The 14016-nt window shown below is 42.3% G+C and overlaps 1 protein-coding gene across 3 annotated transcripts in view; it reads left to right on the top strand.

Moving 5' to 3' along the window:
* Positions 1 to 14016, top strand: part of KIF13A (kinesin family member 13A) — a 194890-nt gene that overhangs the window by 138990 nt on the left and 41884 nt on the right. For all 3 annotated transcript variants that reach the window (XM_018038721.1, XM_018038723.1, XM_018038722.1), the window contains exons 14-18: positions 408 to 538; positions 4559 to 4645; positions 4745 to 4911; positions 10464 to 10677; positions 12930 to 13092. In XM_018038721.1, coding sequence (XP_017894210.1) covers positions 408 to 538; positions 4559 to 4645; positions 4745 to 4911; positions 10464 to 10677; positions 12930 to 13092 — 762 coding nt within the window. The remainder of the gene's footprint in view (positions 1 to 407; positions 539 to 4558; positions 4646 to 4744; positions 4912 to 10463; positions 10678 to 12929; positions 13093 to 14016) is intronic.

Raw genomic sequence — 14016 nt, 5'->3', positions numbered from 1 at the left:
GAATCCTATTCATTAGATCATAATAATACTGTTTTGGTTTTGCAGGGAATAAAAAAAACAGGCTTAGAATGAAATGGCTTCGCCATGATCACATAAATAGTCATCAAGTTAAAACTGGAGCTCAAAGTATTCTATTGTGAAATCTGACTTCTTTATGTTCTAAAATAATAGCTAATCACTGTTGATTAGGGTTTTGTTTTGTTGTTTTCTATAGTATTTAAACATGTTTTAAATTTAGAGTGTTGAGGTAAGCTTTTGACTTACAATGCACCAGATCTCACATCTCCTGTCTGATTCACCTAATGTTGTTATCCATGTTCTGTTGGGTTATTCAGATTGACTGTGATAAACTTTTACTGAGTTACCTGCAAGTAAAAGTGTTTCTTTCTTGAACAATCTGTTACCAGGACCACACCAGGGTAGGTGCCGATACCTCTCAGGACATCCAGCTCTTTGGGATAGGAATTCAGCCTGAGCACTGTGAGATCGACATTGGCTCTGATGGAGAGGTCAGCCTCACTCCAAAAGAAAATGCACGGTAAGAAAAGTACCGTATAGATAACTAATGAGAGCCTACCGCATAGCGCAGGGAGCTCTGCTTAAATGCTCTGTGAGGACCTAAATGGGAAGGAAATCCGAGGAAGAGGGAATGTATGTATCCACATGGCTGATTTACCTTGCCATACAGCAGAAACTAACAGAACATTGTAAAGCAACTATTGTCGTCGTCGTTGTTGAGTAGCTAAGTCCTGTCCAGCTCTTAAACCCTATAGACTGTAGCCCACCAGGTGCCTCTGTCCATGGAGTTTTCTCGGCAAGAATACTGGAGTATTCGGTTGCCACTTCCTTCTCCAGGGAATCTTCCAGACTCAGGGATTAAACTCTTGTCTCCTGCATTGGCAGGCGGATTCTTTACTGCTGAGCCACCTGGGAAGCCCTAGACTCCAATAAAAATTAATTTTAAAATAATAAAAATAAAGAGATGGTAGGGAAGAAGTACCTTAACATGGCTTAAGTGCCTCATTTTCAGGAGTAGACTGCCCCTTTCTGTTTGTTCAGTTATCAAAGTTAAGGCCACACTAGCTTTTGCTTTCTGCTTGTAGAGAGCTGTGTAAGCAAAATTTAGAGCACCAGCTTCCGTGTGGCTGATTCTGCCTTCACTAGCTGGGTGATCTTAGATAAGATACCTCTTTTATCTAATCTTCAATTCCCTCATGTGATAAATAAGGCTAAAGGTAGACAAAACATACAAATCGCTTCCCTCAGTGCCTGACACATAAATATTGAATAAAGTTAGCTGTTACCGATATAATGCATTATATGAAAGCAGTTATTAATCACATAACCCCATTATATGAAGAATTCCTAAGGTAAGCTATAATATGTAAAAATTTGAGAATTGACAGGGTAATATATTTACTTTTTAATTTATACTAAATGATGTCTTCAGTTATTTTATAAGCATGTATAAAATGAAGTCTTAAAACAATATTCATTAACACACAGCATTATAATTCAGAACATACATTTTTATGAAGAAAACTGCATTCTTGTCAAATTATTCTGTTAATATCAGCCATATACATTTCCAACTGATGAAAACCTGAGACTAAAACTACCAACATGCATGATTCGTGAAATTTGTAGGTCTTGTGTTAAACTGATATATTGTTAACATATTTAATGATAAAATGATATTATTTCTTAATTTTTATTTATTCCAAGTTCAAATAAAATTGAGCTTTGTGCTGTACCCCACATTAGAAGCTCTGGAGTTTTTTTCCTGCTTTTTTAATTGACAAAATTATGTGTGTATGTATGCATACAGGCACGCACACACACACAACGTGACAATTTAATCATTTTCTCTTTCAACTCTATATCTGAAAATGATCTTATTCAGGAGATTTCCTGATACCTGATTTTACCTCCAAGTCTTTTTACCCTGCTTTTCTTCCCTTCGCACCCTGCCCAATCCTCCTTTCCTATACCCTGAGGGCAGCGGTTCATTCATTCAGTATGCTTGCTCTAGGCTCTGTGCTGGGAGTGTCCAAGTATAGTGACTCAAAGCCTAGTGGAGGAGGATGTATAGAAACAAGAGTGATTTTACAGGAAGCTCTGTGCTCCGTCTGAAGTGATCTTTATAACCTGCAAATCTGATCACTATAAAAGTGTGTGGGGGTTGCAGGACTTAGGATATGCTCTTGTCTTGGGAATACACAGTAGCAAAAGAAGTGAAGAACAAACTATATTTTAGAATTATGTAAGAGTTGGCGAGATTTAGTGATGTGCTCAGAGACAGCGTAGGAACTCAGTAAAGGAAAAGGAGTCAGCACTATTAAGTTTCTGTCTTAGAAATGAGATAAACAGTGGTGCTACTAAATCAAGATAAGGTATATTAGAGGAGGAACAGGCTTGCAGGATGATAGGTAATGAGTAGTAATGAGTTCAGTTTGGAATATTTTGAGTGAGCTGTCCTTGGGATATCAGTGTGAAGATTTCCAGGTGCACGTTGGATTTAGTGCAGTAGACCCTACACTAAAGATACAGAGCTGGGTGTTATGTGTTGCCTGTTTTGAAAGTGGATCTAGAATGAATAGTAGAAGCATTAAACCAGTGTCTATGGGATGATCTGAAGATAATCCATGAAGGGGGCTGAGACAGGGAGTCAGAGAGGCAAGGTACGATGATGGAATCCAAGGAAACAGAACATTTAAAGAAGAGGTCAGTATAGAAGTTCAAGAGCTTCTGTGGGACATAGCAGTTAGGAAGACATTAACAGCCAGTGGATGTCTGGGTACCAGGCAGTTGTGGGTATGGAAGGAAAATAAACAAAAAAGGAAGACTAGGAGGTGAAGAAGTGGGCAGAGAATCTTGATTGTGAAGATGGGAATGGGATTGGAGACATAGCAAGAGAAGGACTTGGGGTGAAGGGATAGTCATTATTTCCCTGACTCTTCCCCAAGTCTCGCTTCTCATGTCTTACCTGCAGCTTGAGTTGAATTGAATTGAAGTCACTCAGTCGTGTCCGACTCTTTGCAACCCCATGGACTGTGGCCCACCAGGCTCCTCTGTCCATGGGATTTTCCAGGCAATAGTCCTGGAGTGGATTGCCATTTCCTTCTCCAGGGGATCTTCCCAACCCGGGTCTCCTGCATTGTAGACAGAAGCTTTACCATCTGAGCCACCAGGGAAGTCTTAACTACAGTCTACTGAGTGTTAATCTCAGCATCTCTGTTTTTCATTTGTAGACGTCTAAGAAGTCTTTTTTACGATATGCCTGGTCTCTATTGGTAGAATTTTGTTTTTACTCCATTGTATGCTTTAGTAATTTTGTTGTTACTTACTTCATTGCCTTCATTTGGAACTGCTCTTCTTTGATGTTGTTGGGGCTTCAGTCCAACTATTTGTTGTATCTGCTGATAACTTTGCTTCCTGAAGCAGTTCATAATTTTTTAGATTTGTTCCTCTTCAGCGGTTTGTAGGAGTATTGTGGCCTGGATGAGGCTACACAATTTCCTGCAAAGAGATTTTATATTTGCTTCCTCCATGTACCCCTGGCATGTGTCCAAGTGGAAATTACTTCTATGCTAATTTCTTGGCTTGGGTACATTGCCAAACCAAGCAGTTTCCGTAACTTTTTCTTTTTTATATTATTGTAGTAAGAGCTTGATATGTTCATGTGTATGTTTGTGTGTGTATGTATGTGTGTGTATAAGCAAGTACCTAGAATAGTGTATCTAAAGATACAGTCACAGAAGTAATAAGTAAAAGAAGTAAATATTATTATAGTTCTCTCTGATTTACTCTGGAACTGTGTTTAGTTTTATTCTAGAATAACACTGCTCAGTAGAACTTTCTGAGACCACAGAAAGGTTCTCTATCTGCTGAGACCATTTTGGTAGCCACTATCAAGGTGGTGTGGGCTTTCCTGGTGGCTCAGCGGTAAAGAATCCACCCGCCAATGCAGGAGACACAGATTCAGTCCCTGAGTCAGGAAGATCCCCTGGAGCAGGAAATGGCAACCCACTCCATTATCCTTGCCTGGAAAATCCCACGGACAGAGGAGCCGGGAGGGGCTACAGTCCATGGGGTCGCAAATAGGTGCACACACACATTGAGGTGGGGCTCTTGAGAATTGACATATGGCTAGTGAGAATGGTGGCTTCCTTCCCTGGTGGCTCAGAGGTTTAAGTGTCTGCCTGCAATGCGGGAGACCTGGGTTCGATCCCTGGGTTGGGAAGATCCCCTGGAGAAGGAAATGGCAACCCACTCCAGTACTCTTGCCTGGAGAATCCCATGGACAGGGGAGCCTGGTGGGCTACAGTCCACGGGGTTGCAAAGAGTTGGACACGACTGAGCGACTTCACTCACTCATAGTGAGAATGAGAAACTGAATTTTTAACAGGATCATTCAGCGTTTAGAATAATAAAGGACACTGCATGACCCATTACATCTATTAAGAGAGTGTTCCCCCGCTCACCTCTTGCGCCCCTGGGTCGGAGTTTTCTGCTTTTTACTGTTCCGCTGACATATCCCCCACTTCGTGTCCCCCAGATCCTGTGTCAATGGCACCCTCGTGTGCAGCCCCACCCAGCTGTGGCATGGGGACAGAATCCTGTGGGGAAACAACCACTTCTTCAGGTAAGCGCTTTGTGCTCAAGATTATGTTCACTGACCCATCTTTTCTGTTACCCGAATGTGAAACACATTGATTTTCTCTAACGGTCAAAAACCCCACAGGATTAATTTGCCTAAGAGGAAAAGGCGAGATTGGTTAAAAGACTTTGAAAAAGAGACAGGCCCGCCGGAGCACGACCTGGATGCGGCCAGTGAAGCTTCCTCAGAACCAGACTATAACTACGAATTTGCGCAGATGGAGGTTATCATGAAAACGCTGAATAGTAATGGTGAGACTCTAAACAGTTACTTTCTCTCTCTCCTTTTTAAATGACTCCGAGAAGAGAGAATTGTCAAATTTCTGGCATATCAAATTGGGTATTCTGTTGCAGGAATAAAGATTTTGACCTTTTTTGTTTATTTCTGAATTTTTAGCTTCAAGGACCCCTCTTTTTAATTATAAAAATGAAGTATCAAGAAAAGGCCAGGTGAAAAAACAAGTGTGATGTATTACTATGTAGGGTATAGAATAACAGAACAGAGCACCATTAAGATTAGGGATTAAGGGATTTCCATGGCAATGGTTAAGACTCTTCTTCCAGTGCAAAGGGCACAGGTCCCATCCCTGGCTGGAGAACTAAAATCCCACGTGCCATGCTGTGGCCAAAAATTTTAAAAAGAAAAAAAGATTGGAGATTAACTACAGGGGCTTTTGACAGCGCAGCACAGGGAGGACCACAGCCGGGACTCAAGCTCCAGCCCACTCTGCCACTTGCTCACCAAGTTGGGAGGAGTCCCGACAGACATTTCATGCTCAGACAGAATCACGTTAGTGGGTCATTTAACAACATGCCTGAGCAGCAAGTTTCCTCTGAGTGGTTGTTTGGAAGCCCCAGTAGGTGCAGGGTGTGACAGGAGCGTGCAGTTCCAAACTCCAGGTGAAGGAACGCCCATTAGAAGGGAGCTTATTTCTTTAGATGCAGTTATAGACTTCTGGATGTCTCTGTTCTCCAGCTCTGCGAAGTATCTAAGTGGTATCCATTTAATCATCTATCTATCATCCTATGGCACACACTTCTAATTTCTCCAATCACTACCTGCTTATCATATATATATATGTATGATCCCCCTGGATAACCAATGAGTGTGTAGTATTTGTTAATCCCTCCAGTCTTCTTAGCCAGAGCAATTGGTCATCAGTGGCCTGGCTCATGGTGTTAATGTAAGTATCCATTTGTGTTCTAGATCAGACTTTGATCTCTAGTGTTGATTTCATTCATTTAAAAGTAATATTTCCCCGTCACTATGCTTTAGCCACTCCCCTTGCTAAGTGGAGCTCCCCCGTAGGGCACACCCATGTGCTCCGATACGATGCTGAAATGCTGGCGGCCGGACAGAATTCATACTCTTCACCTCTACTGCTTAGGTGGCTTCCCGATCATAAGCCTGTCTGCCTGGTGGTCGTCCCCTTGGTGGTCCTATTTGAAGATTCTCTTCCCTCTCATGTGGTTTCAGACGAAGCTCCTCCACAAACACTGGGATAAAGGTTTTAACTGATTGGCTTTAGCTTGAGGGAGCTTGATTGGTTTTTAGCAGGGCTGCTTGTCGGCGCTTGTGCTTTATGCTTTGGCCGGATCTAACATGATGGGGAAGACACCGCAGTCTTCTGCCTGGCAGAGGTGCTCTGAATTCTTGTTGGAGGAATGTTCTCTTTTCAGTTATGACTGCTTCCTCCCCGTTTCCGAATTCCATGGCCTTCCCAATGGTTAGAACCTGGTGGCTGTTCTTTTCCTCATGTATCTGACAGCAAGAAGTGTCTCTGGTATTTCTATTTCTGTCGACAGCACAGGAGTTCAGGATATGGTACTTCTGGGTAAATAGTCACCTGCATTATCCCAGTGATAAACTAAAATAGCGTATCTTCAAATCTCTAGAATAATTAATGGTCTAAAACCCAGTTCATTTGAATTAAGAGTAAAAGCAAACCTAGTATTTTTAGACCATAATGTGTTTTTCTCGACAACTGTTTTCACAGAGTCAGTGGCAGCTCTAAAGTAAAGAAGAGCTGAGGGGCTGGTGAAGGGTCCCAGAGCTTATTCCACCTGGAATTAAAAGGTTCCTTTTTCCCTCGAAGGATCTGTTCTGCCCTTTGATTCAGTGCCTTAGGCATCTTGATATGAATTAATTCTAATTCTCTGGGTCACTTTTTTTTTTTTTTTAAATTTTCTGGGTCCCAGGGCTTCCCTTGCAGCTCAGCTGGTAAAGAATCCGCATGCAATCCGGGAGACCTGGGTTCGATCTCTGGGTTGGGAAGATCCCCCGGAGAAGGGAAAGGCTGCCCACTCCAGTATTCTGACCTGGAGAATTCCATGGGCTGTATAGACCATGGGGTCGCAAAGGGTCGGACACAACTGAGTGACTTTCACTTTCCTCTGGGTCACGTAAATGCCCTTCAGCCTTTACACCATCACCCTCTCTCTTTCCCATACTGGGGACAAACAAGGAAGTTTGCGCTCATTGCGTAGGTATGTACCAGGCAGAGAATAAAGTAAGGAAGAAGGGAGCATGCATGCCCAAAGGAAAAGAGGTCCTTTCTCTTCTCCTAAAACACTCACCCCTTTGGTTTCTTGGCCTGAGGCTCCAGGCTCACTGAGTTTTAAAACAGTTCATTCAAGAGGAAGAAAGTGATGGTGAAATGAAGGAAACTGTTAACACTCTGCTGATAGTGGACTGGTGATTTGAGAACAGGCCAGATCATCTTTGGTTTCTGTCCTTGCACAGAGTCAGACTGACATGCCGAGTAGAATGATCTTTTTAAGAGTATGCGATACAGGGAGAACATGTACATGTACAGACATGGCTGAATCCCTTCGCTATTCACCTGAAACTGTCACAACGTTGTTAATTGACTATACCTCAATACAAAATAAAAGGTTTAAATTTTAAAACAAACAAAAAAGAATATGCTATATAGGGAATTCCCAGCGGTTAGGGTTCTATGCTTTTACCTCCAAGGGCCTGGATTCGATCCCTGGTCGGGCAACTAAGATCCCACAGGCTGTGACGTGTGGCCAAAATAAAAAGAATATGCTGTATAGTGAGAAAGGCTTAAAACAGGTCAATTAATTCAGAAAGGAAATGTTATCAAATATGTCTAAGATAAAAGTGTTTCCAGACTTGTATTGGGATCAGAAGAAAAAAGAAACCTCAGCCTCTGTACCTCTCCTGGACTCTGTGTATCCCGGCCGCATCTGGAGTCCCCGAGCAGGGCTTTCAGGCTGGTCCATGGCAGGCGAGGGGAAGGATGCTTGGAGTTGCTCTCTGGCGCATCCGTGTGTTGATCTGTGGCTCCTGAGAAGGCCTGGTGAGCAGTAGGGATGCTGTGTCATGACCGGTCACATCACCTGTGCGTTAGCGTGGAACCCCCTCCCCAGCCACTTGGGAATGTGTGTTTCTACACACCATTGACCAGCAAGTAGAAATAAGAATTAAACATCTTATTCAGTGTCTTTTAGCCAAAGCCCTAGATTATGATTTTGTGAAAAAAAAAAAAAAAAAAAAAAAAATTGGTGTGTTTTCCAGTTTTCTTTATCTGAAAAAAGGTTCATACACACTAAGTTAGGGCCCTGTAAATGGATGGTGAGAACCTGTCCTTTCTTTTTGACACCTAGAGTCTAAATAGAAAAAATATATATCTCACTGTTTGAGAAATATATATATATATAATTCTGAGAGAACTTTTCTTCTCTAGCCCTTAAATGTAAAAATATTTTACAACTCTCTCAAAAAATATTACCATATTATTCACAACTTTTCTTCCAGCGGTTATAAGGCTGAATCAGAAGTTCTAATCCTTTCAGTTCAGTTCAGTTCAGTCGCTCAGTCGTGTCCGACTCTTTGCGACCCCATGAATTGCAGCATGCCATCCAATCCTTTGGAGTATATCAGTTTTCACTGTGGGAAAGGTCTTGCCCAGCCATGGTCTGTCTTTGTGTAAGAAGGATTTTTTTTTGGAGTCCATTTTTCACTGGCCTTTCAGGTGATGCATTTCAGGGACTCTTACATCAGGACTCTATGAAGAAAAGTATTCTGCTTTGGAAAAAAAAAAAAGAAAATTTTAGAATTTTACATCAGCAAAGAACAGTATTTTTTAAACATCTGTTCTTTGGCAGAGGACTAATTCTGAGGAAAACATTGGAGGTAAGAGTATAATTTATTACTAAGTTTGTTTCCTGCGCCAGATAATTAATTCTGGTCTGAGTTCAAAACCCGGCTCTGTTGCTTTGCTTATTAGCTGTGCCATCTTAGGTTGGCCACTTAACTTTTCTGAGCTCCAGTTGTCTCCTCTTTAAAATGGGAATGCTGCCCACCCCTAGGTTTGTTGCAAGGCTTTCATGAGACGATGCATGCAAAGCATATAGTGTCTCTACCCTGAGACATAAGCCAACAGATGGTAGCATTATTATTGCTGTTGTGGTCATCATTCTTATTAAAACAGCTCACCTATACTGTGCATATCTAGTGATTTTTAAAATTACTTTTACTCTGTTTTGTATTCTTTAACCTCTTTTAAGCTAAAGTGCTATTTTTTCCCCCTCTTCTCATATAGAAAACCAGTAAAATATGAATGCTTATTTCACAAATTGATAGGGTCTTCTGGTCTAGTCAGTCAGTATCCATCATCAGTTGATGTGAAGATTCCTCTTAATTTCCTTCTGTTATCCCAGAAATTAAAATGAGAGTCAATTTGTAGAAATAGGACACTGCACTGAATAATAGGCAAGTGTGTAAATCGCAGGCTAGTCTGAGAATACAAGTAAATCTCCTAGGTCTTATGTACTTCAAGGAAATATTTACCGTTATGGTAAATTTCTTTGTTTACCATCCAGATTGTCTAACATACTGTTTCCCTATTATGGCCTCCTCACTTAGATGCATCATAGCTTTCTCTTTTGTACACGTGGTCTGTGCTTTCCTTAGTCTTTGTCCACTGCATCCAGGTCATCAGCTGTTACCGAGCTAATGTCCTGGGACAACCAATTAGCTCTTTAGGATTGAGTCCTACCTACACCATAACCACCCCTAGTCATAGTCAGGGCCCCTTTAAACAACATGTTAGTATTTCTAATACCTGTTCACCCACACGTCTGTTGGTCATCTCTCAATCTGCAAAAGCGAAAAAGCAGAAGTAGACTTTTGTTTTTGTAAGCGAATTGCTTTCTTGGCTATTAACACCTGAGAAATTGGCAGACCATATACTCAATTCATATTTTCAAACAGATGCTGTGATCTGTAAGTTTCCTCCCACATTAGAGGAATTCAGGAGAAACAAATTTCTAGCCATATTGGAACTATAAGCCCTTTGTCATTGGGTTTGTCAATGGGAACTATAAACCCTTTGTCAACTAAAACCAATGGTAAATGCACCTAAAAAGTGACGACATAAAATCAAATCTTGTGTGGCTCTGTCTTTGAAATCACCTTAGATTTCATCGAGTCTTTCTTCTCGGTGGATAGAATACCATCCCTTTTTCCTCTACCCTCTTCTTTTTGTAGTTGAGCCACCTATCTACACATCAGGGCGAGCTCATCAAATTGAAGAACGTAATAATAGATGTGAGGAATGTTTCCATACAAGGTGTTTAATCTGAAATGTTAAGAAAAAGGAAATGGAGAGAATTCCACCTGACCGGGCCCGGCCGGCCGCTCACAGACAAGCGCACTGAAGGGCTCCATCTGGGGGAGGAGACGGTTCTTGTTAGAAGCCTTGCTGGGGGTTGGGGGGCGCTGCCTGTCTGAGTCACCGCTGAAGAGCCCCTTGCCTTGTCTCTTGGCTCACCAGACCCAGTTCAGAACGTGGTGCAGGTCCTGGAGAAACAGTACCTGGAAGAAAAGCGAAGCGCCCTCGAGGAGCAGCGACTCATGTACGAGCGGGAGCTGGAGCAGCTCCGCCAGCAGCTGTCCCCGGAGAGGCAGCCCCAGATCAGCGGCCCCGACCGCCTGGCCTACAGCAGCCAGACGGCGCAGCAGAAGGTGACCCAGTGGGCCGAGGAGAGGTAGGAAGGGGACCCGGGGGCCTGGGGCAAGGCCTCGGGGCCTCGGGGGAGGCCGTTGTAAGGCACGTCAAAGGGGGACAAACCTAGCAAAGAGGGAAATCTTACTTCCATGTCTGAATTGTTAGCGGTCGCCTTGTCTTTCAAGGAAGGTCCCCCTGGAGGAGGAAATGGCACCCCACTCCAGTCTTCTTGCCTGGAAAATCCCATGGATGGAGGAGCCCAGTGGGCTACAGTCCATGGGATCCGAAAGAGTCAGACACGGAGAGACGTCACTTTTTCACTTTCAAGTATGTTTACTGTGATGTCAGTTGTTAAAGATTACACCTGCCCCCTTACCCTTCAGTAAAAATGGTGCCAAGTTAGAATATCACAGTTTCGTTTTGAAGTAAAGAACAATTGAATAGTTCTAAAGCATAAAAGCACGCTTCCCTGGTGTCTTTGACGGTAAAGAATCCGCCTGCAATGCAGAATAACCCGGGTTTGATCCCTGGGTCTAGAAGATCCTCTGGAGAAGGAAATGGCAACCCATTCCAGTATTCTTGCCTGAGAAATCCATGGACAGAGGAGCCTGGTGAGCTACAGTCCATGGGGTCCCAAAGAATTGGACATGACTGAGCGACTTTCACTCACTCAAAGCATAAAAAGCATTTTTTGTTCTGTTATTTCTCTTACTTTGGAATCAGTGTAAATGCAGTTTTAATGTTAAGAAATCTGTGAATTTTTTAAATTTACAACTTTAAAATATTTGTATCAGAACTGAGGCAGCAGTGGAGGAAATGGTAACAACGGTAAAGATAGTAAATTATTACAAAGCTCTGTTGTATTCTTGCCACAGTCTAGGAATGATGCTTTTTTATGATCCCAACAGCACCAAGTCATGGGAAATATTATTTCAATCAATCGAAATACCCTATCAGTCATGCTCTCAGTAAATGAAAAGGCCAGGCTTTGTTGACAGTCCATTAATAACTCCTCTGTTGTAATAATAATAGCACCGGACATTTCTTAAGCATTTATTGCGTGTCGACACTCCATGCCACAGAAAATCCGAGTGTAACTTTGCAGTTGGTCCTTGATATCTACATTCCACATCCACAGATTCAACCAACCATGGATCACAGAGAAAAAATTCCATATCTAAGCAGACCTGTGCGGTTCAAACTCATGTTGTTCAAGGGTCAGCTATACTCTTTCTTTTGTTCAGTGGGTAATTTTTGCATATTCTATGATGGGCCATGTACTTGGCCAGGAATTAAGTGTAGTGACAAGCAAAAAAGACATGGCCCCTGCTCTAGGGGTGCTTACTAAAGCTTCATAGGGGAGATGGATGTTATTAGTCAAATAATTATACAAATAAGTGAAAAATTGTAACTATGATGAAGACTGAAAATGAAAGTCACTCAGTCATGTCTGACTCTTTGTGACCCCATGGAACAGACCATGGAATTCTCCAGGCCAGAATACTGGACTGGGTAGCCGTTCCCTTCTCCAGGGGATCTTCCCAACCCAGGGATCGAACCCAGGTCTCCCGCATTGCAGGTAGATTCTTTACCAGCTGAGCCACCAGGGAAGCCCAAGAATACTGGAGTGAGTAGCCTATCTCTTCTCCAGCGGATCTTCCCGTCCCAGGAATCGAACCGGGGTCTCCTGCATTGCAGGCGGATTCTTATCAGCTGAGCTACATGACAAAGACTACGGAGGCAAAAGATGTGGCTCCGGGAAAACATGTAATAGGGCTTGCATCTAGTTAGGATGTTAGAGACACATTTATCAAGAAGCACTATCATTTAGAGTTGAAAAGCAAACTTCTGCTGCCCCAAAAGTACATACTTCTCACATTTACCAAGTGAAGAAATCACATAAAACACTTTCTCCTTATTCTAGATCTCCTCCACTGTAAAGTTTACAAAAGTCATAATGATTTCTTTTTCCTAAAGGAATGTTTTATTGGGCTTTTTTTTTTTTTTGCATTTTCATATCAAAATCTATTCTTTTTCAAATATTATATAATTTAAAACATGGTTGGAAGTTAAGTTACCCCATACATTTGCTTCTCATCCCTGGTTACCAGTGGATAACCCATGGAACCCCAGTGGGAAGAGGGAAGGATAAGAGGTGAATTGGCAAAAATAGGTTGAGAGATAATTGTCTGAGAGGAGATTCTTAACTACTTTCTAACAGTATGACTCACTTGGAAAACGGGATTGCAGTTTTCTTCCGGATGTGCTCACTTCCTTCTCTGCTGCTCACAGGGATGAACTCTTTCGCCAAAGTTTGGCAAAACTGCGGGAGCAGCTGGTGAAAGCCAACACCCTGGTGAGAGAGGCAAACTTCTTAGCCGAGGAGATGAGCAAGCTCACCGACTACCAGGTGACTCTGCAGATCCCTGCTGCGAACCTCAGTGCCAACAGGAAGGTAAGAATGCTCTCAAAGGGGAGGAGGGCAAGAGGTGCAGCAGTAGCTTCTGAGAGGTAGAACATCACCTTGACGTCCGCAGAACATCTGTGAAGAGACCCTGACGTGAGCTGGAGGGTTTGTTCTTTTAAAGACCCCCCCTAGAAACCTCTTTGGGTATATATGATCAGAATATGAGAATCTGGAGGGCTGAAAGAGTTGCTAGTTTAAATGCTTTCTTTAAAACATTGCAACTTGGGAATTCCCTGGTGGTCCAGTGGTTAGGACTCTGCACTGTCACAGCTGTGGTCCAGGGTCCACTCCCTAGCTGGGAAACTAAGATCCTACAAGCTACGCGGTGCAGCCAGAAATAAATAAGAAAACTAGAAATGGATATAACTAGCTCCTCTTGCTTTTCTCTCTCATATAAATGCCTCCTGAAGTGGGGGATATGTAAATATCTTATAATAGTACCATTCAGAGAGAGTTACAAGAAAGGAAAACTCCTATGGTCCCTGTTTTATATACACAGAAGGATTCTTTGCAGCCACTCAGAAGTTTCCATCATTAAAACTTCAAGGTTTTTTTCTTTAGGGAGAAACCTTGAGAAGTAATTTTTCCTCCATTCATTTTTCCCTCCGACAAGTGAGTGAGAAATGAGTCAGAGAGTATCTCATCAGCCTTCTTGCATTTTAGTCTTTTGACCAAGTAGTTCTCCTTTGCAAAATTTACTCAATCCATAATTACAAAAGTGTTTGTAAAGGTTTATGTGCTTTTGTACAAGGATGCTTATCATAGTTACCTTTGTAATAGCAAACATTTGAAACAGCCATGATGTTGGGCAGTAGACTAATTAATCAAATGAGTGATACATCCCCATAACAGATCACTTTGTTGCTATTAAACATTTTGCTCCTGAAGAATATTTAACCACACAAAAAGGTT

The sequence above is a fragment of the Capra hircus genome, chromosome 23 (assembly GCF_001704415.2).
Source record: "Capra hircus breed San Clemente chromosome 23, ASM170441v1, whole genome shotgun sequence".
NCBI lineage: Eukaryota > Metazoa > Chordata > Mammalia > Artiodactyla > Bovidae > Capra > Capra hircus.
The sequence above is the reverse complement of the archived record's forward strand: the minus strand, read 5'-3'. Positions and strand labels throughout refer to the sequence as shown.